Source organism: Alosa pseudoharengus, unplaced genomic scaffold, assembly GCF_046254945.1.
Source record: "Alosa pseudoharengus isolate Yale_2024_CS ecotype anadromous, Long Island Sound unplaced genomic scaffold, YU_APseudo_1.1 YU_APseudo_1.1_scf_1, whole genome shotgun sequence".
NCBI lineage: Eukaryota > Metazoa > Chordata > Actinopteri > Clupeiformes > Clupeidae > Alosa > Alosa pseudoharengus.
Window position 1 is genome coordinate 45,746,039 of NW_027468564.1, and position 23,126 is coordinate 45,769,164.

Below are 23,126 nucleotides of genomic sequence, written 5' to 3' on the forward strand. Positions count from 1 at the left end.
TTCAGAGCGCGCGGGCTTTATTTGACTAACACTACAGGAAACACTGACGTTTCAATAGCGGTTTACCTCGACTCTATATTACAATTATGTCAACGGGACAGTAGGGTAGTTACCATGGGGTAGATTTCAGGGCATTGAAAGAGGGCTACTGTGCAGTAGCCTACGTGAACTGAAGCATTTTGTTTTCATTGTATGAAATTATGCGAACCCATACTCTTGCGTTAGATATGAATAATATTAGCCAGAAAGTCACATTTAAAATACAATAAAACATATTTATTTTATTTGGTATTCGTTGTGCACTGTACACTCTTGTATGTCAAAGTTGTAGTCTACTGTGATTGTCCATTGACAAGAGGCCGACAGGGGGACAGAAAACGTGAAGCTGATACAGATGTTTCTCAGAGATGGCAACATGTATTACAAATGAATGTCCCCCTCTTGTGGCAGGTCGGACACCCTGCTGAATCGGTGCCCAATTTCACATGACGAAATCGCCTGTTTTAATTAATTAAATAATTACATCACCTTTTAAGTGAAGACGAAAGTTTCATGTTTTCGAGAATGACTTTTCGAAAATAGGAAAATAGTGGCTGCATGATTTTGAGCATATTCAACTTCCAGAGGAATCCTGCATTATTTGTTATTTACATAACATTTGATATTTACATTATAACAAATATTATTGTTATCTCCTAATTTATCTTTTAAAAAAATAGCACCCGACAACATAACAACCTCTCTGGTTGAGTAGAGGAAGGAGAGAGAGAAAAGCAAAACAGGAAACACAGAGTTCGTCACCGCCTTGCCTTTGCCAGAACATGAAATTCGCCGAAACTGATTCAGCCTATTGCCCGTAAAATTCCTTTGCCGGCCAGTCAGTTCATGTCAGGTCAGATGACGGTGTAGTGGCAGTCACTGGTGCTGATGATGTCACTGTTGCTCTCGAGGTACCGCAGAGCGACCTCCAGGGCCGGGCGGCTCAGGTTCTGGCTGAAGCGGCGCCTCACGCTGGACAGAACGTGCAGGATGTGGCAACCCTTCTCTGCATCTGGAACAGGAGAACAGGAGAGTCTGTCGTTACCGTCAAGAGGAACCAGTTTTTTTTTGTTTTTTTTTTACCAGAACACAAACACATCTCTTTTGTGGAGAGTGTTAGTCCAGCAGTAGTGTGCCACATATAGGTCCACTGCCCACAGGTCTGAGTCCTACTTGAGGTCATTTCCTCCCACATATTTCCTGTCGACTCTTCACTGATAAAGGCTAGAAAAAGCCCAGAAGTATGACGAACGAACGATTTCCGATAGCCAAGGACATGTGTGATTGAGGGGTGACGTTGAACAGAAGGGGTGAAAGGACGAGGGAGACGTACATTTTTCACGCTTGGAGTCTTCTTGGATGACATCTCTGATGGCCATCAAAAGGTCTTTGTCTTGCGTCGTCACCTAGGGCAAACATCAGCACACGTCAACAGATGTCCAATTGTAAGTCAAAACACATTGAAAAGTCAAGCTCAGTGTATTTTAAGCTAGCCCTACTTTTTGAACGGTTCTGGACTGTAAATAGATTGTGACAGATAAACTTGTGCACCACCCCAGGCCATTATTTGATTGAACTGTTCTGAGACCCAATGTGTGGAACAGAGGCCTTATTGTGTAGAAGTGTTCAGTGCTGTTCCAAGAACCTGGGGGAATGTTCCAGGACTCATATTGGATGTTCCATGTGCATGTGAGTATGTATTTGTGTGTGTGTGTGTGTGTGTGTGTGTGTGTGTGTGGGGGGGGGGGGTGCGCCTCACGTGGTACAGCTCATCCTGAGAGAGGACCCGTCGGAACAGGGTCCCGTCCTGCTGCAGGAGCCGGAGCGTCTCGCTGAGGAGGTGGCGCACATGGGAGGGAACCGAAGGCCCTGCTGCTGAGGCCTGAGGTCAAAGGACACACACACACACAGACAGAGAAGAGAAGTAGACATATAAACTGTTTGGCTACACAGAAGCACGCACACTCACTCACTCACTCACTCACTCACTCACTCACTCACTCACTCACTCACGCACGCACGCACATACACACACACAGTCTGTCTGTAACAAGTCATGTTTGTGTACTGTGCCAGCAATCACTTCAGCAAGACATACCATTTGCATTTGCCTGCAGCCCGCCCACCCTTAAAACCATCCTGCCAAATGCAAACATGTGTGCTGGCGGAGCCCCCATCCAAAAGCATGTACTGCTGCTTTACATGCACATGCCACAGTGGGGGGAAAAAAGCATGAATTTGCTCTCAGTTCAGATCCAACAATCTTGGCGCCAACATGCTGGTGTGAACGCCCCCCTTGATCCACTACACACACACACACACACACACACACACACACGTCTCATTAGCGCAAGGCAAGCATTCCCAAATGTTAGATTGCTTCTCCCACATCACACACTTAAATGAATAGATAAATAAATAAATAAAACCATGGGTGAGTTTGTGTGTGTAAGTTTGTTTGTGTGCTTACATGCTTGCTGTTGCACCAACAAGACACCAGTGCGCGCCTTTTTGGTGTTTTAAGCCCCCGACGTCGTCTTCCAGGCAGTTAGGTGCCTTGAAGTCGACGGTCGCAGCGCTGCCTTGAAGTCGACGGTGGGGGCTTAAAACACCATCGAGCCCTATGCACATGGCCTAAACCAAACCTAAACACACACACACACACACAGCCATTCATATAACAACACTGCACACAACGTGATATTAGCATGTACTTCATAAACTCGAGCCCTGCTGAGTTCAAGTGGGCTTGTATGTCTTACGGAGTAAAAACCAGAGACTGCGCAAATAAGGCAAACGCTACATAACACGTGGGGCAGTTTGGTCTAACATTAACATCAAAAGAAGATGGACACTCTGCAGCATACTGTATACCCACTTAGCTCTCATTCAGCGGCCTTTGATCCAGGACAGGATAACAATTAAAGTTGTGTGTTTTTTTTGTTTCCTCCAGTGGTTACCATGGGAGGCATAATGAAAAGCAAAACACCCACCACGGGCTATAAATGGTTCCTCGCATATGCACGTGTCTATATATACCCGAGCGCGCTCCGCAGTTAAGAGCGGATGTATGTGCGCTGCCCGTGTGTAGTGTGCATGCACAGTATATCTGCTGTGATTGAGGATTACGTCATCTCAGATAATAATTTTTAGAAGGTTCTGGAAGGGCAGCAGAACTGGGAAGAACAAAGGATAAGGGGAAGAGAGCAGGACGTTCCAAAAATAATATAATATTAAATATATTTGATTAAGGGGGAAAATTAGGTTGACGTGGTAATATTTCATTCAAAAAACACTATTGTATTTGATCACTCTGATGTTTGCACTGCAAAACACATGGATATATCTGTAGCTATAATAAAGTATTGATGCACTACAATTCGGTAAGGCACTCCTTTTAAGCAGAGCCATCCCAAATCCTCTGTGTGGACGCGTGCCTAAATTAATCAAGACCATCTGATTAAACTGGAGCCAGATGTGCTAAAGATGGGCTACGAAGAACAAAACACACTGCACTTAAGAGTCGTTTATACACTTGATAACACTTGAACAGACAAGCCAATATCGAGATTCAATTTACCCTTAAAAAACACAGTTCACAGTTCTGGCAAGGGGTTTCTTGATATTCCAGCTCTAGAGTCAATCAAATGGCAGCTTGTGTTGTGGTCCGGAGGCTGTGTGTTGATTAGCTGTTTTTAATTAAGGCTCAGCCCAAGTCTCTGGGTTCAAGACCCAGAGGGTTTTTTTTTTTGTATGAGCACACGGAACAGCTACACAGCTAGAGGACCATTGTGAGTAATTTGCTGAATTTGATTAAAAAAAAAATCAAAAAAAGTGTGTGTGATTAGAATCAAAGGGTTCGGATTGTGAAAGTCAACTTTCGCAAATGTGTGCAAAATTCATGTTGTTTTTGTATTGTCAATTTCAATTTCTATCAAACTTCAGTTTGGTTTTTCATATGAAATCAAACCAACACAACCCAACAACGCTGTGACTGTTATTACATAAAAAAAAATGATGTAATGATGTGATTTCTGTATATTCATCTATTCAGACTTCGATCACAGACTTTTAAAGGTAATATTTTCAAATGGAGCAAATGAGGCTTCCAAGCCGTACACTAAGGTTTGCAGGTAGCGGCTCACCTGTTGTCTGTCTGTCTGGAGGGGGAGCTGGGGAGTGAGGGGCAGCAGCAGGTGCTCCACATCGCACGGCCGGAAACGCTTCACTACCTTCTCCCGCAGGAAGTCCCGGAGCGCCTGAGTGGCTCCACCGAGAAGTGAGGCGAAGGATGTCTGGCCACCTGCACTGCAGTGGCACAGAGGCGAACACACATACTGTATGAACTCAACTGGCATCTTCAGCTGTGATCATGGCATGCAGCAAATGGTCAAAGGCTTCGAAATTGGCAAGGCAAGTTTATCTGTGTACATTTTTGAGCGTTGAGTGTTTCATCTACAACTCAGTTTCCAACAAAAAAAAAAAAGTTGTGACACTGTGTAGAATGCAATGATGTGCAAATCACGTAATCCCTATCCTTAACTGAGAATAGTGCCAAAACAACATATCAGTTGTTGAAACAATTTTTTTTTTTTGCTTTGTTTTATAATATGTTCATTTAGAATTGTATGCCAGCAACATATCCCCAAAAAACTTAGGACAGGGGCATGTTTACCACTGTGTCGCTTCACCTCTTTTTTTGCTTTGTTTTATAACATGTTCATTTAGACTTTTATGCCAGTAACATATCCCAAAAACCTTAAGACAAGGGCATGCTTACCACTGTGTTGTCTTTTAACAACAGTCTGTAAACAAGTAGGAACTAGAGAGACCAGTTGCTGGAGTTTTGAGAATAGTGAAATTGCCAAATTCTTCGCAATTTCACATTGAGGACAAGTACTCTTATATTGTTGCATTATTAGCCCACACAGGTTTACACAGGATGGTGAATATCTCCTCATCTTTACCTCTGTGAGACTGCCTGTCTGGAATGCGCCTTTTACACCCAGTTGGGGTGCCAAGTTAACCTCATTAGCTGTTAAATGTTCCTCTTGTGTTTTTTACTTAGCGTTACACAACTTTTCCATGCTTTTTGTTGGCTTCGTATTCTACGCATATTGTGGCCAAAGTAGCAAATATTCAAAAACCTTTGTGCGGCTGTATTTCACAGGTTTCATGTGATCATGTAAACTAATGCTTTCAGAGTAGCCTAAAGAGAGAGGAGTGGCATGGGGAATGATGATGCCATTTGGGCAGGGACAGAAGGTGGCATGGGGTGAGTAAAGGAGCAAAAACTGACATATCTAGTTAAAAAGTGGCATAGCTTAGTTTAGGGTGCAGTTGTTTTGGTTTCAATATTGTTTACATGATCACATACGATCATGTATGACCTCCCCTATCACATAAGACAATAGTTAACAATACTTTGTAGTAGAGTTAAGCACTAACCTAGTTCAATTTAAGAGCATTGAAAAGAGCACTGATCAAATGTTACAGGAGACGAAGTGCTGAGAGAGAAGGCAGTGTGTCATTTTTCAGAAATATTCACCAACCCGTACTCTGTATTTCTTAATTCCATGGTATTCTACAACTTTCACATACAGTAAACAATGACTCAGGAGAGGATTGTTGTGCAATCAGGCAAATCACTGTTTTCCAGGCAATTCTCTGTAATCAGGTTTCTTCACTACATTGAGATCATCTCACCTCTGCACTCTCTTTCTCTGTCAGTTATTTAACGTACCATGTACGAGACCCAGGTTCCAATCTGACCTGCGGTCATTTCCCAATCCCACCCAATCTCCCCCACTCGCTTTCTCTCGTCACTCTACACTGTCCTACCGGAATAAAGACAAAAAGCCCAATAAATATACTTAAAAAAAAAAAAAAAAGTATATGCTGATTACAGCCTTGTTTTACACTGCATCCCAACATTTTTAGAAATGGGGTTATATATAAATATACTTTTCATTTACATCTATATGCACAAGGCTAAAATGATACCGCATACACTGAGATCCCCTCATATTTTGGGCAAGTTCTCCAAACCATTGTTGTTGCAGTGCACTTCAGTGGGAAACCACAAAACATAATACTGGCCTGTACAGTTCCCATACTGAGTGTGTGCAAGTGTGTGCTCACACATTGGCTACTTCCAGACTCATTGTGTGTGTGTGTGTGTGTGTGTGTGTGTGTGTGTGTGTGTGTGTGTGTGTGTGTGTGTGTGTGTGTGTGTGCGTTGGCGTGAGGGTGTCCGTGTTCTACAAATCCATATGTGAGCAGCTGGGCATAACTCCATGCGTGTGTGTGGTCTGTAACACACTTATGCACTGTGTGTGTAGTTCACAGGTGATTTCGCCGTCGAGGCACACAGCTGGATTCAGAGACGTGACCTTGACACGCCATTAACACACCCCCCCCACACCCCCACCCCTTAAGGAGCGCCAATGAAGCTATATAGGTCAGACATCTCACTGTGCAGATAATTAACTCTGCAGACACGGCTTCTCCATGCATGGTTCTACATGAAGCACTGGAAGTGAACGTTCACTGCGGCGTTTGGACCAGAACAGACTAAGAACAGACTAACACAGAGTGCTGCTTTCTTATCCCAGATGCAGGCACAACAGCTGGTGGAGTGTAGTGAGAGCATAGAACACGAAGCACAAATGTGCTGACTCAGGATACTCTGGACCAGGATACTCTGTCAAAGTGTGTCCACATGCACAGGGTCTCCTTGTGTAGGCGTACGCGTGCATTGCTCTCCTTGAAAGTGCGCTTGCAGCACAAAACTTTAAGCACCTGTGCGCGCACACACACAAGTGTGCCCGCCCTCACACACGCGCACACACACAGACACACTCACTCACACTCCACATACACACCACACACACACACACACACACCACACACACACACACACACACAACAAACACACACCACACAACAACACACAACACCACAAAACACCACAAAACACACACAACACACAACACACACACACACACACACACACACACACACACACACACACACACACAGGAGGCTTACATTGCACTGCCGGCACCTGGCTCCCCACTCTCCAGAGGGAATGGTTGGTGGTAGCTTCTCCGGTAGAGTTTGGGAAGCTCCTGCATCCAAGAGATCTGCACCGCCATCACTGGGTCACTCACCTTATCTACAACACATCACAGGACACACATGAGACATCACATCACACACACGAGACATCACATCACAGGACACACATGAGACATCACATCACACACATGAGACATCACATCACACACGAGACATCACATCACAGGACACACATGAGACATCACATCACATCACACACACGAGATATCACATCACACACATGAGACATCACATCACATCACACACATGAGACATCACATCACAGGACACACAGGAGAGCCACATGTCAGGCATTCTTAACTAGCATCACAATTCAAACAACTACATCTCCATAATGACATCTCCATGTCCAGGACCAATGAAGTGTACTAGCTGTCTGCCCTTCATGTGATTAATAAAATGGATTGACTTTGACATTTTAGATGAGTGTGCATTCATTTATTTTGAGTCATTTCTTTTTTGTCAATGAGAGTTATTAATCTGAAGATATCACCTAGGTTTCAAAGGCCAGTACAAAACAAACAAGTGTTTCATTGCAAAAAAATCAGAACATTTGTCAAAGCCTCACTGCATATCGTGACCCACATAATAAAGCATGCCAAAGTGCAAAACTACCAGGAAACACTTCACTTAGTCTGTGCATACTGGTATGTTCACACCTGCCTGAGTGAGCTGACATTGGGATTTGGCCAGCAGTATACTTGAGCGTGCTAATAAAGTGTGTGGGCAGCACATTGTGTGTGTGTGTGTGCGTGCGTGCATGCGTGCATGTGTGTGTGTGTGTGTGTGTGTGAAGATTCCTGCTTAGGTATGCATGTTTGCAAGCTGCTATACTCCCAAGACCACATGTGTGCAGACAGATGATGTGTTAATGGATGGGTGCATGCAGGTGTTTGTGTGTATGTGTGTGTGTATGCGTGTGTGTGTGTGTGTGAGAGAGAGAGAGAGAGAGATCACATGAAGCATGAACCACATGTTCATATGTGCACATACTGTACCCTATGAAGGTGAACCTATTTTTTGTTTTTGTATGATGCAAATTTCCAGCTTGAATGTGATAAAATGTTGAGGTTCATAAACACTTGCATTCATAGTACTGACCTGTTAATGTGTGCATGTCTGTCTTGTGAGATTGCGCTAACATGAATTCCTGTGTGTATATCATGTGGGTGTACATTACGTGTACTATGTATGTGTGTGTGTGTGTCTATGAATGCTGTAGCATGGCTGTGTCTGTGTAAGTGTGTGTGTTTGTGTGAAGCACAAGCTCTTTAAGGCTATGTGTTTGGCTGTCACACACATACATAGATACATTCACAAAACCATGTGCACGCACACACACAAGCACACACACACACACACACACACACACAGTAAATAGACACATTGCTTAACTGCACATACACACATGCAGATGTGACAAAATACAGATATGACTTATTTGATACAAACGAGTGTTTGGGTGTGTGTGTCTGTCCGTGTGTGTGTGTGTGTGTGTGTGTGTGTGTGTGTGTGTGTGTGTGTGTGTGTGTGTGTGTGTGTGTGTGTACTGTGTACCCAGGACTGCCTTACTGTCCACTCACAGAAGCTGGACGACATGATCTCCCTCTGGCCCCTGGAGGTCTTGACGGAGCCGCGCACCCGCAGCAGGTCCCCGATGTCCAGAGAGGAGAGGCCTCGCTGGGTCTGCTGCAGCCGCCTCAGCTGCTCCTCCACGTTGAAGCCCCCAGAGGGGCCAGCCACAGATGAGTTGCTACCTGCTCTGCCCCCTGCTGGGGATGAGGGGGAAGTGCAATTAAGGTTACTATTTATTTATAGACCTTTAATATCAGAAGAGTAACAAGTATGTCTGTTTATTATCTACACATAGATCAATGAACATCATGGCCCTAATTAAAATACAAGTGCAAAGTACAATTGCAGGCAATGGGCAAAGTGTTTTGTGTATAAACTAACCCTATTGTATGGGCAAGGTGTTTTGTGTATAAACTAACCCTATTGTATGGGCAAGGTGTTTTGTGTATAAACTAACCCTATTGTAAGGGCAAGGCATCTCGTGTATAAACTAGCCCTATTGCATGGGCAAGGCGTCTCGTGTATAAACTAACACTATTGCATGGGCAAGGCGTCTTGTGTATAAACTAACACTATTGTATGGGTAAGGTGTGGCTTGTGGGAGCACTGAACTGTTTTGAGTGCTGCTGTGCTCATGATATAAAATTAGCTAGTAGATTTTGTCCTGTTATTAAATCAGCTTTAGTTAGACTTTAGACTTTCTCCGTGCTTTATATTAGGACCCTGGGAGTTATTGTAGATAGCATTTGCAGTCAATGACAGCATGTTCAGTCTGTAGATATATAATTACTTTATTCATCCCCCGAGGAGAAATCAAAATATTAAATATTAGATCAAAGAAAATATTATATCACTACTTATACATTACAACACATCTTGGCGCACACTGAGCAACCAGCTGTTGCTATAATCATCTCTGCTTGCTATAGCATTGTACAAAAAAGAAAAAAAGCTTGAATGGTCTCACTTACATCTCATGGCTTCATCTGGCTGCTTCCACTTTTCTGACTTCCAGCAAAGACAATTAATTACCCCTGTGCCATCGTCCACTGAGGAGCCCATGCACAAAGACAAAAGAGAAACATGTCAGAGAAACACTCAAGGAAGCTACAGCATGACATAACTTTGCCACAACCTTATTGTTACATAATAACACATCACTTGTGCAACGTTGATGCCTTCACCTCCATAACTGTAGAAGTCTTCCCGCTCACGTTTAAACACCACGGTCCCAAGAATGTCGACTTGGAATATCGGATGGGATTTGAAGAAGTAAACGCCTGTGGGAGATGATAAATCAACAGCATCATGACACACGCCATTCCAAATCAGAACAGTTTAACTGTGAAACTAGTGCAAAACTTGGCCTGGTTTGGTTGGAACTGAAAATTACGGGTTCTAAGAAAGGGCACAACATAAATCAGAATTTCATAACTGGTCATAAAATATAGATTGAAAAAGGGGCCTCAATAAAAGCCAGCAGAGAGAATCCAATGTTCCCTTGAAATAGGTTCTGTGATACAGCTAAGGCTGGTTCAAATTGCCCCAGGAAACACCAATAAACCCACTTACAAACATTGTCAAAAAGTTATGCTGTGACTGATATCTGTCAGAATGTTGAGAGAAATAACTGGCATTGCCAGATATTAGTTCAAACAATGTGTGTACAGTTTGTTTATTTATTTATTTATTTATTTATTTAAGAAACATAGATCATCTTTCCGATATAAGATTTTGCTGCAATTGCCATTGCTGAGAATGATGCATTGTATTTAAAGGAACTGAAATTGCTTGGTCAAATTGGTGTGTTGGGTCCCATGCTCAAAATTGTGGAAACTGTGCTTGCTTTGCAGACTATATGCACACACCATGGTTGAATTGGTGATAATTTGCTCTGATTGGATATTGATGGTGTGATAAGACAAAACTCAAGAACTCCTTAGATTTCTTTAAAAGTTGGAAACAGATGGTCTCCAAAAACTCATTGTAACTCCTGAATGTCATATCTAATATTCAAATAGGGCATAAAAAAAAAAAAAGGTTTGGTTCCTGTTGGTTGTCAGTTGAGGCCATGGGTCGGTAGGGAATTTTTTTTTTTTTTTTTTTTTTTTTTTTTCCAGTGGCAGTAAGGGATAGGTAGAAAATCAATCCCACCAGGATTTCGCGAGGTTTTTTGAGACTGTTGCGACCTAAAATGCCTGGATGGAAGTTGCGGTGATTTTAGCTGTTTCTTGTGGAGAAATTGCGGGAGGAAGTGAAAATTGCAAAAATAGTTTAAATTTAGGGCAATTAAGGTTAGTAAGACCAAAATCACACTGATAATCTTGATGCTTATTAAAAAGGATAATCAAAGGTAAACAGTAAGGATTACAAAAAATCAAAGTAGGCCTACTTTATTTGTGAAAATGCTTTGACTGAGGTAATTCACAAAGCATTATAGTAGAACTGTCCAAAAAAGACAGTCACCTAAAGAGATGGCATCATGTCATATGTTTCAATACATTCATATATTTTGTAATTCATATTAAGTTCATATCTTTTTAATAATTCATAGTCTGTGGCCTGCATAATTACTAATATCCAAGTAAGTATCTAGTAATTTCATATTGATTTAAACTATTTGACTACACTTCTGTTTAATGTCATTACATTGGTACGTCTAATTGACTGCCTGCCCCTTTAAGGACGTGAGAGTAGCCTAATTACATTTCTGAGTGGATTGGAAGGCTTGCATCTCACTGTGTTCGGCTACGAGTGTAAATCACTTTTTGCATAGTGCATTACCATATGTGGATGCAAGTGGGAATGTCTTCTATGTCATTAGTTAAAATAAATGTTAAAAAAAACAACTCGAATGAAATCATTCTTGGATCATAGAAGAGGTAAATGTCTTGCAATTTTATTAATTTTTATGATTTTGGTAGCACTACTCAAACTAAGCCCACAAGCTAGCAAACATAAGCTTGACATAAACATGACATAAGCTAAAAGGACATATCCAGGTAAACGTTTGCCAATGGGTTGCATAGCCTACTCAAATGTCAGTAAAACAAGTAGGCCTTAATTAACTTACTTTCATAGCCTAGGTAGGTTAGCAACACCAGGTTGAGAGATGCAAGTAAGCAGATCGTTAACGTTAGCCTTCTATTTATTGTCATCAAAACTGCAGAGGAACGAACACTTAGGGCAGTCTTTGGTGTCATATCCAGAAGGTGCAGAAGTAAGTGTGCCATCTGGCTCAATATTCTGCGCGAGGGACTGTTGCGGTAGGTGACATTTCACAGTGAAACTACGATGACAAATTTGCGAAAAAGTTGCGGTGTTTGGACAAAATTGCGAGTGCCTTCGACGAAAACAATCGTCTTCGTGAACTGTGCATAGGCTACTTTGTAACAGAGAGAATATGCTCATCCCTATACATAACGCAAGGGGTAATTAATGTAATTATAGTTCGGCTTTTATTTGTGGATTTATTTAATGTAGCCTAGACTATTTAGTGTTATTTCTTCCCCAAGCTCATAAAATAAATTTGGGTCGCACATAAATTGACAGGGTCGGTCGGAAACCGGAACCCAAGAATTTTTTTTTTTATGCCTAGGAATAATAGCTCAGATCGGCACTGAGGTTCTGTAATGTGTGTTTCCAGTATGTTATGTTATAGGCCAGTGATTCTCAAAGTGTGGGGCGGGCCCCACTAGTGGGGAATAGAGACATGCCAGGTGGGGCGCGATGAACAGGAGGACATTTGTTTTTTTTGTGCTTATTTTTAATAATGCCTTTCTTTTTTTGACAAGGAAGATCATAGATTCAAAACAAAATAGCCACACACAAACATAGCCCATCTCGGCTTGTCCCCTGCACTCCAAAATCTGGCGCTAGTTAGCCGATGCTACCAACAGCTTTTTCAATGGTGTTGCTTCGGCATCGGGCTAGCCATGCAAATAAATCACTGTTTTACACCATTTACGAGGCTCAATGTATCTCCACACTTCATTGGTCGACTTATTTGCATGGCTAGCCCGATGCCGAAGCACCACCATTGAAAAAAATTCCCCACCTCCAAACTCGGGAATGACAGAAAAAGTTTGAGAACCTGACTGCTATAAAGACTCATTAACACCAGAGATCTTCATGGAACTAGGGCTGCACTATTTGGAGAACATATATTTGTCTAATTGTGATTTATTTTTTCCGACAGATATTGCGATATGATTTCTGAATGTGAATGATTTAGTTCAATGATTTAGTTCAATATTTCAAATATCTCTTTAATTTGTGCCACCCCTGATTGGTGAGCACGGTCGGCCAGTGCACAAGAAGCACAGCATCCCCTGACCGACTGTGAGGCTCACCAATCAGAATGTCTGCACCTTTCACGTACTGTGCACATCCACCAACGAGAAGTGGCAGTAAAGGAGGATGACATGAATATAAAAGTCACATGTGGCAAAATGTGCACAATAACGATGTAGCTTTTGTGATTGGTTGGTTCATATTGTGATTACAACTGTGATAATTGTGCAGATCTGCATGGAACAGTATTGCAGAGAAGTTGTAAATTCACATGCCTTAGCTGAATAGCCTGCACATGGAATAGGGCGCGCTAAAGCAAAGTTGTAGAGCACCCATGTAGCCTATCCATCACCAATCAGAAACCTGAAACCTATGTATCTGCAGATGCAGATTTGAAATGACAGTGTTCAAATCTACATGCTGTTTGGGTGTGGTTTGGTCTGCTCAGGTCAGTGGTTAATCTGAATAAACTCTTATGAATATATTTATTCCACCACTATTCTTGAAACATAGCCTGATTCTGAGAGAGCACGTTTCCAGTGCACATATCCAGGCCTACACAAATCCAGTGGAATCAACCCAATGACCCTAACTGGATATTATGTTATGTGCGTCACTACTTTATACTACTGTAGATAGGCTAAATCTGAAATATGAATTTATGTAACTTGAATCCTGTTAAAAGTAACAGAAGACTGAATGCATAGACTATGCCTACTACGGTACCTGGGACCTGTCGGGATTCCCTCATGCGCAGAATGTCTTTGATGTACAATCTAGCAAAAGCGGCGAACACTGGATCCAGACCCCAGAGTAACGAAGACGGTTCATCTTCAGTGCCAACCTCCGTCTCCATAACATTAGTTATCGCCAAGGCTGTGTCAAATGTAAGGGACAAACCACATAACAAATGACATTAGTTATCATGACATACGAAAGGTTCGCTATGACAAGTTTATTATACTGTTTACGTTGTCATGTAATGGAGTTTGCGTGTTTTGCCAACGGCTGACTGACGACAGACAACAGACAGACAAGCAAGCACTGCTGAAAATGTTTAGTGTTGTTACTAGCGAATCCGATGCAAAACATTATCTAAGCCACGGCCCAGACCTGAGCGTTATAGCCAACCCATACCTGGTTTGTCAACTTACAAAGACCATCATTGAGCAGATGGTAACGTCAGAGAATGTCTAATGAGGGAGACGACCTCTGGTAACTTAAATGTTAGGCTTTCAGGTAAAGCAGCAGCAACTTCTTCCCGGGAAAATGTTTTGACAACGTCGCTGTACAGTGGGCCAACTGAAAACTTTCCTGGAGTTTTCGGTTTCACGGATGGTATCATACTTTGGCTTCAGAGAAAATGTATTGACACGTGCCTCATGATATTATCCATCACAACAGAGAAGAATACAGATACATTATAAAAACTAATAGCGGTGCAGTATTACTACTATGACTGCCACAGAGAGAAACTCCAGAGACAGCCAGCGGCGCATGGAATGTATTTTGACATGCGCGTTCATATTACGGTGGGAATTCTGGGACTTGTAGTCCTTTGATCAAAATGCTTTGTCTGGATTTCTTTTGTTTAGTTGCCTGTTAAAGATTGGTAGATATTTTAGCTAATATTAAAACGCATTCCTCCATTAGCATACTGATATGTAACCAGAGGAATAAAATAGTGTATTTAGGGGTTTTCTCTATCATTCAGTTTTGTCAGCCATGGTAAAGAGGCACGGGCCTGTGTGAAAATTACATTTAACAAGACTAGAATTTTTCTAAACGCAGTAATAAATACAGCAGGTTATGTGTCAGGAAAGACGTCCAGAACAGGGGATGGCAACAAATAGCCTGACAATTTCCCAAACATATGTCCATGAAAACTACAATTGTGCCCGCCTCATGAACGCGCATTTGTCACCAAATCCGCTAGATTACGGGATACAGAACCTCGCGGAGGAAAGAGAAGACCGAAGAGTGCAATTTTCACTTAAATGTTTTTTTTCTTAAGGATATCACTATGTTGCAACAGCCGGGTTACTTTGTTTCGGAAGCGCCTTGAATCGTAGACTTTTTGGTTCTCATTCAGCGTGGGAAAGAGCTCGGCAGTTTACAATTGCTGGGCTAACGTTAGAGGTTCTTCAGAGTTGAAGAACAACAACCGCTTCCTTTACTACTTTGCCCTGTGACAGCCAATTCAATTGACGGATATCACTACCATGCCAGGCTTCGTCCATTTTTACTTTGATGATTTCAGAGTCCAACTCAAGCTGTATGGTGTGAATTTCACCTATCAGCCCAATACATGGGGCTTGCTGTAACCGAATTTGCAACGTTATTGCTGAAGTGACCACACTGACAGACTTTAATTTGTATGCTAGCTGACGTTAATGTGTTAGCAAAGAGAGAGTTGGCACGACTGGGTACAAAAACCCATAGCAAACCTACGCCTCCTCCCCTCTCCAGGATACTGTGTAGTTGTGTGCAGTGTGGAATATCGTTATGCCAAACAAGCAAGTTGATCGAAAATACTCCTGAGGTCGCCTAACTATTAGCTAGCTAGCATATAAGAAACTCAGCCTGAAATCTCTGAAGAATGCAATAACCAGGCCTTTTGTTTTGGGGTACTGGAGATAGCGAAGAAAATCTATTATTGTCATTTCACAAGAGCACCTCAAGACTGAAAATGTCCTTCTTTAATTTCCGGAAAATATTTAAATTGGGAGCTGAAAAGAAGAAAAAACAGTATGACCACGTCCACCGAGACGCGAATCCGGAGGAAATCTGGGATATCATCGGTGAACTTGGTGACGGTGCCTTTGGTAAAGTTTACAAGGTAAAAAGCAACATGGATTTTAACTCGATTGTGTTTCATAGTGCCAAGGTGACCCAGTTTTATTGTGTGACCTGAACAGATTTAGAAATCTGACAGATGTGTGGATGATTTGAAACCACATCGATTTTGTATCAATAAATTAAGCTAAATAGTTTAATTAACTTAATTAAGATAGATTGCTAACTGAACCTGGGTGCCCACTTTCCAGTTACACTTCCATACAGGTTAAACTATCATACTCTGATACCACAGCCATAATGGATATGTTAACAGTCTCCCTGAAATTCAGCATAGACTCCATCTCTATGGGGGTGGGGTGATTAGCGCTGGGCCCAGCCTTCAGAAGGCTTTTGGTGCCTGGGATCAAGGCCCTGGCTCCACAGCACCACAGAGATTATTAGGCTCCAGGAATTCACGCTATGTGGGTTGATGATAAATGAACAAGTGAGTCTTATTATTGCCCGTATTGTTCTCTGTGTCGTAGCCTATACATGTAAAGCCAGCTCTGCCCACATGTTAAGAGGGGTCATGCTCTAGGCTACATGGGAACAAAAAAGGGGGCTTTAAATTACAGAGCGTGTAAGCTAAGGAAAAAAAAAACACTAGTCATGGGCCACTGTATGAAGTCTTTGAAGGAATCTGGCATTTCCCATGTGACTTCTCCAGGCCTCTATAGGCAGACCTGTGCCCCCTTGGGTCTGCTGTAATGGAGCTTGACACCTCCTGTGAGCAGGAGCAGGAGTGACTCAAGAGGGCCACATTTGTTTTTGTTTGGAAGGGAGTGAGGGAGGGACCCACAGGGTGTCCCAGTCACTCCAGCCACGAAATTAAGAGGAGAGACAGGAATGCGTTGGGGGGGCAGTGAAGGACCCCATGCTGCTGTTTTCCTATTCATTACATTGTTTACATACTCCCAGGGGTCAGATTCTACATGACTGAGAAGAGTTTTTAGAGAGCCGCTCTAGCCAGCTGTTGAAGAAGGCCGACTGAAGTGGCTTGTGTAGGGTGCACCTGTTTTCAGGCTAGTTGGTAACATGCAAATCATTGTGTCATTGAGACCAGGAAGATCTGGGCATATCACAACGACGGCCAAATATTTACCTGGCTGCCTCTCTCTCTCTCTCTCTGCCCTTCCTCTTTTTACAGAGTTTGCATGATTGGAGTTTTCTTTGCTTTATGTAGCTTGCAGCTCCTGTAGTCTTAACTGGTAGGCTATATTAGGGTGTTGGCAATACTGTAATTCAGTGATACATGGATTCAGTACCCAAGAAGAACACATAGCCTACTGATGAAAATGTGACCCATATCAATACATCACTGTAAATTGCTTGGGATAGAAACTTGGATGTAAATGTGACTTGTCCACACATGTCTTGGACTTCACCCCTAAAAAGTAGCATCCTCAACCATGCCATGTTATGTCATGTCACATGGGCATTACATGCCAGTGGCAGCGTACGTACGTGGGTCAGACAGACCCCTCATAGAGTAATTATTTTAATCGCAGCACGTGTTTGTGTCTGTGTCTGTCCGTGTGTGTGTGTGTCTGTGTGAGTGAGAGAGTGTGTGTGTCTGTGTGAGTGAGAGAGTGAGTGTGTGTGTCTGTGTGAGTGAGAGAGAGAGTGTGTGTGTCTGTGTGAGTGAGAGAGAGAGTGTGTGTGTCTGTGTCTGTCCGTGTGTGTGTGTGTCTGTGTGAGTGAGAGAGAGAGTGTGTGTGTCTGTGTGAGTGAGAGAGAGAGTGTGTGTGTGTCTGTGTGAGTGAGAGAGTGAGTGTGTGTGTCTGTGTGAGTGAGAGAGAGAGTGTGTGTGTCTGTGTGAGTGAGAGAGAGAGTGTGTGTGTGAGTGAGAGAGAGAGTGTGTGTGTGTCTGTGTGAGTGAGTGAGAGAGTGTATGTGTCTGTGTGAGTGAGAGAGAGAGTGTGTGTGTGTCTGTGTGAGTGAGTGAGAGAGTGTTTGTGTCTGTGTCTGTCCGTGTGTGTGTGTGTCTGTGTGAGTGAGAGAGAGAGTGTGTGTGTCTGTGTGAGTGAGAGAGAGAGTGTGTGTTTTCGTTTTCCCTGCTGACCTCGATTGGCCCCCTCTGCAGCACAAAGCCTCATTTGCATGAGTGACACAGAATATTATCACCTCTGAGGGCCCGAGCACCACAGCCAGCCCCCTGGTCATGTGACTCAGGTCCAACGGCCAATTAAAACGCTTGTTTTTGTTGTACCATCATCTCCCCTCCAAAAAGATGACCGACTTTAAACCTCACTTTTCATGGAAGTGAAATCTCTCCACAGAGATAAGATAAGTAAACATAGAGCCTATCTGGTCTATGGAAGTCAATCTCTGATGTTGGGACGTGTATTAAAGTGTGTTTGCAGTGACATTAATGTATTTGCAGACACATTAATTCCTTTTACAGACGGGTGCAGGCTCAAAGCAATCACAACAGCCATTTACAAACCTACTAAGGGCAATGAATCAGTAGCGTTTTATAGCTAAAAGCAACAAGTAGCACTTCACTTTAGACTATGCTGATGTGTAGATTAATGGATAGGGGCTTTCTGGAAACACTCAAGGGATAATATACCACCGGCTCGCTAAGCCACCAATTCAACTGCATGTTAAGTAACCTGGCAAATAAAATCACAGTGTTAACGGCAGATTTATTGGGAGAGTAGCGCACAAGCGCACGCACACGTCCAGGTCAGCATGAAGAATAACGGGCCACTGCGTTGGAGAGCTGCCGTTGCCAACTCAAATAAAATTACCTCAAGTGACAGGTGAGCAAATATTACAGCCCCGACGAACCGCCTGCACAGTTGGAGCATTGCGAGAGCAAATAAAAGCAATCTCTGTACAGCCTTTTATTATCCTCCCATGTCACGTTCAGGTAAAAAAAAAAAAAAAAAAATACTTTAGAGAAAGTTGAAGGTCTGATCTCAGAATGTTTGGCATAGTAGGGCTTATATAATGTCTTAAATCATGACCTAGTTTTGTTTCGGGCTACATGCATGGTTCTTTGTAGACAATGCCATGCGTACAAGAAAATCAAGTTTGCAAAGCACATAGTTTTGTTGCCACTTGTAAGTAAATCCACCATTGTGCCCACTGTTTATAACTCAGGGGCTATGGGTTTAATCCTGTCAATGGGAGCTAGCTGTTTGAATAGGCTGTTGTGAAAGCACTTTGTAATTTGCAGTAAATGGGTATTTTGCTGGAATCAGCATAATAGGCTTCTATGTCGGTTTTGTCACCAAGACCTGGTCACCCAGTCGCACAAACACCAATCAACAATTGACTGTTTTCTTCCTCTGTACTTTTCCCTTTCTTTCTTTCTGTCTTTCTTTGCGTCTCTCTCTCTCTCTCTCTCTCTCTCTCTCTCTCTCTCTCTCTCTCTCTCTCTCTCTCTCTCTCTCTCTCTCTCAGGCCCAAAACAAGCAAACTGGCGTACTGGCGGCCGCCAAGGTGATTGACACTAAATCAGAAGAGGAGCTGGAAGACTACATGGTGGAAATCGACATCTTGGCGTCATGTGACCACAAAAACATTGTCAAGCTATTGGATGCCTTCTACTTTGAAAATAAGCTCTGGGTGAGTGTGTGTGTGTGTGTGTGTGTGTGTTTGTGTGTGTGACACAGATTGGGGACATGAGGGACAAAGGCCATTGTCAAGCTTTGTCTCACACATTGTATTGAGTTATTGATGGACTGACTGACTGACATAAGTCTATACGCAAATTATATTAATGCTGATCACAGAGCCCAATACAAGGCGAAGTATGAGACGATCTTAATACTTAGCATGGCTTTTCTGGTGTATGGGCAGTCATGTAGAAGGAAGATGCCATTTTTAGCCCAAGCAATCACATCATGCTTTCAGTGAAGCAGGTTGATTAAATCAGGCACATAATCCTCAATCCCAATAGTCGTAAACCATCCATTGAATTACACTGTACAGTACACCCACCCACCACACATAAACAATGGACTGGTTTCTATGGCTGTGTATTGGCAAGAATCTGGCAATTCGTTACGCATCATGATATAAGCAGGCATGTATAAAATCTAATTTGAGAAAGCCGTCATAGTCTAAAGAACATAAAGTTGAGATTTAAAATATTACTTTTTATGCAATCAGAACAGTGCGCTCTTTGCGTTCATCTCAGTCCCTCTAACAATCAACTTCACAAACCGATCAACCACTGTATGTCTTTGCATAGCTATTCATTAAAAGTTAATACAGTGTTGGCCCCGGCCGTGCCGCGACTGGCATGGGGCACCTGCACCGTACGCCGGCGACCCGGGTTCGATTCCCGCCCTGTGGTCCTTTCCGGATCCCACCCCGACTCTCTCTCCCACACGCTTCCTGTCATTCTCCACTGTCCTGTCTCATTAATGGCATAAAAAGGCCAAACAAATATACTTAAAAAAACAAAAAGTTGATACAGTGTTGAGCATTGATACAGTATAACTTAATGCATGGACATTTACTTATACACCTAGTGGTTTCTAAACATGCTTGATCCCATTACTTTGCTGAAGGTCATTGGATGAAGAGCATAGGCATAAAGCGTTCTGTCCACATCTAGAACCAGGGTTTCCACGGGTCATGGAATTTCTGGAATATCATGGCATTTTGGATTCTGTCCACATCTAGAACACCTTGCATTCATTTCCTCATGCTTCCTCACATTTCCTCATGTGCTATGTGATATGAGGGGGTGGAGAGCAGGACAAGGCTCTGGTGTGGGTAACATCCTCCAGTGTTAGTGATATGCTGCTTTCAGACATAAGTGTAAGTCTGCATGTTCTGCGCATATCAAGCGGTTGGGCCGTATATCTGAACATCAAATGCCGACATTTGGAACTCCGAACTTAGCCGGCTGTTACACTACTCCCGCTCCTACTATTTCGGACGGACATTATGTAAATGAGCTTGTGTCTGAACGAAGCGAAGAACATGCGGAGATTCTGTTCATGTGCGTGTTCAACCACGTTCAACCTGTTCAACCACACGGAGATTCTATTCATGTGCGTCGGTGTCATTCACACATAATGTCATGTTCACACATAATGTCTGAATCACCCGAAGGGTCGGACACCTGTTTGACACATTGTGCAGAGGACATGTCTGGAAACTGTTATAATGAGGCGTTAATGAATGCAGACATAGATATTAGAAAGCTAGATAGCGCATTGGGTTCCAGAACGTACGTTAATAGCGACGCCATCTTGGTGGGGGCAACAGTCACTGGAGGGCAATGGAGGAGCATGTGACTCTGACTGGAAATCAGACAGGTGTCTCTGATTGCCGGCAAGTGTTGCCCATAGACAGTAAAGGTGCTGCACCCAGCAATATGGCGGCCGCGTTTACGATGCCACCTAATGGAACTCAATGGTCGGTGGTATCTAGCTTTCTATGAACGCAGAGCCCTGTGTCGAGAGAGAGAGAGAGAGAGAGAGAGAGAGAGAGAGAGAGAGAGAGAGAGAGAGAGATCCTGTGCAGCTACAGTGAATTTGATCTTAAAGCAACACTATTAAACAATGTGCTAACACTTACATTAGCAGACACTGTTGTCCAAAGTGACTCACATATGCCAACTAACTCGGGATTAATTGAACGACCAGGAGAAAAGAAAGAAAAGACAATAGGACCAAATTGAACACAGCGTATGATACCTGCTGTCAGTATGTGTGTGTGTCTGTATGTGTGTGTGTTTGCTTGTTTGGCTGTGTGATTTATGAGCTGAATGTACTGATTTAGTGTGTGGTGGTGGTGGAGGACGGGGGGGTCTCCTGACAAACATCCCGCAGTCACAACATGCGGAAAACACAGCAGCGATTGTACTGTACGTGCAGAGCTCACGGAGCTTTGCAAACAGAGCGAGCAGAAAGGCCTTTCATGGGGAAGTTGCGTAATGCGTCTGCCTCACTCAAAGCCAAAAGCATGTAGCCAATGCATATTTTGCTCCCCGTCTCTTGCTGTCGGTGTCGCTCTCTGATTCTTCTCCTTTGATCCAAATTCCTCCTAATAATAGACAAAGTCTGGCTTGTTTAAAAAAATAATAAAAAAGACGAGCTTTTTTTTTTTTTTATCCCAACTTGGCAGTGACCCACATGCAGTTGTCAGTTATTTTGAAAAAGTCTTTTGAAAAAGAGAAGCGACCTGCTTCATATCGGTTTATGAGGCTTGGCTTTCACAGTGGTGTTGGAAGGAGGAAATGGCTAACATCCTCCTGGCGACGGAGCGTTTGCCCACCTATTGTTGGCCGGTCAGTCGAACAGAGAGAGAGTTTGTTGGCTCGGGAGCTCCTTTTGAGTGGTTTGGATAAGGGGCCGATAATATGGAGCGGAGCGTCTGATAACCTCTACGCGTATCTACAAGGGTCGAGGCGCACGATTACTTTGGAGGAGCAGGGAAAGTCTTCATGAATAAACTAGTTGAAAAACCTGTGGTACCCATCACGCCAGCTGTTCCTCTTCCTGTGTGTGTGTGTGTGTCTGTCTGTGTGTGTTTGTATATCCATGGGAGTCATCACGCCAGCCGTTCCTCTTCCTGTGTGTGTGTGTCTGTGTGTGTTTGTGTGTGTGTGTGTTACCATGTTCAACATGTTCAGCATGTTACCATGTTCAGCATTTAAGGATTATTCATCTAATATTACAAGAACCTGTGGCTTCCTCTTGGAATCTTGTAATGCAAGTTGCTTGAGTAGCTTTCAGTTACAGGTGTAATTTATAAAGAGCAATTTTTGTTTGTTTTTTGTGAGCCAAGTATTCTTAGTGTGACAGAATGCTGAAGAATCATAAGACCACTTGTGTTTTTTTTTTTTTTTTTTTTTTTTGTACTTTAATAAGACATTAAGATATGAACATGTCCACAGCAATTCTGAATATGATTAAGTTTAAGTACAAAGAGTGGCCAACTGTGTAACATACCCCTCCGGATTGCAGCTTTGCATAACATTTGAATATATATGTGAAGCTGCGCACACAAAGCCACGCAGGGCAGGAGTTCATGCCAGAGTGTGTGAAAGCGATACGCCGCTCCCGCCCTCCCACCGAGTAACTAAAAACCGCTTTCGCCCGCGAAACCTCGCAGCCCCGTCGAGTCGGCCGCATTTTTTCGACAACTGATCCTCGAGTGGGCCACGCTGGCAGTGGCCAAGTGAAGCGCTTGATTAAACGCTGGTCTCCCGCGGAGCTCAACATCCAATACCCCACTAGCCCCCCCCTGAACAATAGTGGAGTCAGTGAGGA

At 43.1% G+C, this 23,126-nt stretch overlaps 2 protein-coding genes across 4 annotated transcripts in view; one reads left to right on the forward strand and one right to left on the reverse strand.

The window, feature by feature from the left end:
• Positions 1-254: 254 nt before the first annotated feature.
• Positions 255-14,507, reverse strand: stn1 (STN1 subunit of CST complex). Of its 3 annotated transcripts, none has more exons than XM_076289965.1 (10): positions 14,202-14,507; positions 13,774-13,923; positions 9,939-10,034; positions 9,726-9,803; positions 8,763-8,951; positions 7,090-7,216; positions 4,185-4,347; positions 1,799-1,921; positions 1,373-1,445; positions 255-1,051 (listed from the first exon to the last, which is right to left on the reverse strand). In XM_076289965.1, the coding sequence occupies exons 2-10, from the start codon at positions 13,901-13,903 to the stop codon at positions 894-896; spliced, it is 1,137 nt and encodes a 378-aa protein (XP_076146080.1). In that variant the 5' UTR covers positions 13,904-13,923; positions 14,202-14,507; the 3' UTR covers positions 255-893. The 3 variants fall into 3 exon arrangements, with proteins under 3 accessions (XP_076146080.1, XP_076146081.1, XP_076146079.1); XM_076289966.1 differs by having other exon boundaries at positions 8,763-8,948; positions 14,185-14,507; XM_076289964.1 differs by having other exon boundaries at positions 14,185-14,507.
• A 493-nt stretch (positions 14,508-15,000) lies between these two features.
• slkb (STE20-like kinase b) overlaps positions 15,001-23,126 on the forward strand; it is a 36,314-nt gene continuing 28,188 nt past the window's right edge. The window contains exons 1-2 of the mRNA XM_076289967.1: positions 15,001-15,886; positions 19,297-19,461. Of these exons, the coding sequence (XP_076146082.1) occupies positions 15,737-15,886; positions 19,297-19,461 (315 nt within the window). The 5' untranslated portion in view covers positions 15,001-15,736. The remainder of the gene's footprint in view (positions 15,887-19,296; positions 19,462-23,126) is intronic.

What these genes read in the sequence shown, in the direction of transcription:
- stn1 (XM_076289965.1), bottom strand. Translation starts at nt 13,903, where the DNA reads ATGGAGACGGAGGTTGGCACTGAAGATGAACCGTCTTCGTTACTCTGG. An exon ending in GCCAGATGAAGCCATGAGAT is followed by an intron (nt 8,952 to 9,725) that starts GTAAGTGAGACC and finishes CCTCATCCCCAG; the next exon opens with CAGGGGGCAGAGCAGGTAGC. An exon ending in CCAGGTGCCGGCAGTGCAAT is followed by an intron (nt 4,348 to 7,089) that starts GTAAGCCTCCTG and finishes GTGCCACTGCAG; the next exon opens with TGCAGGTGGCCAGACATCCT.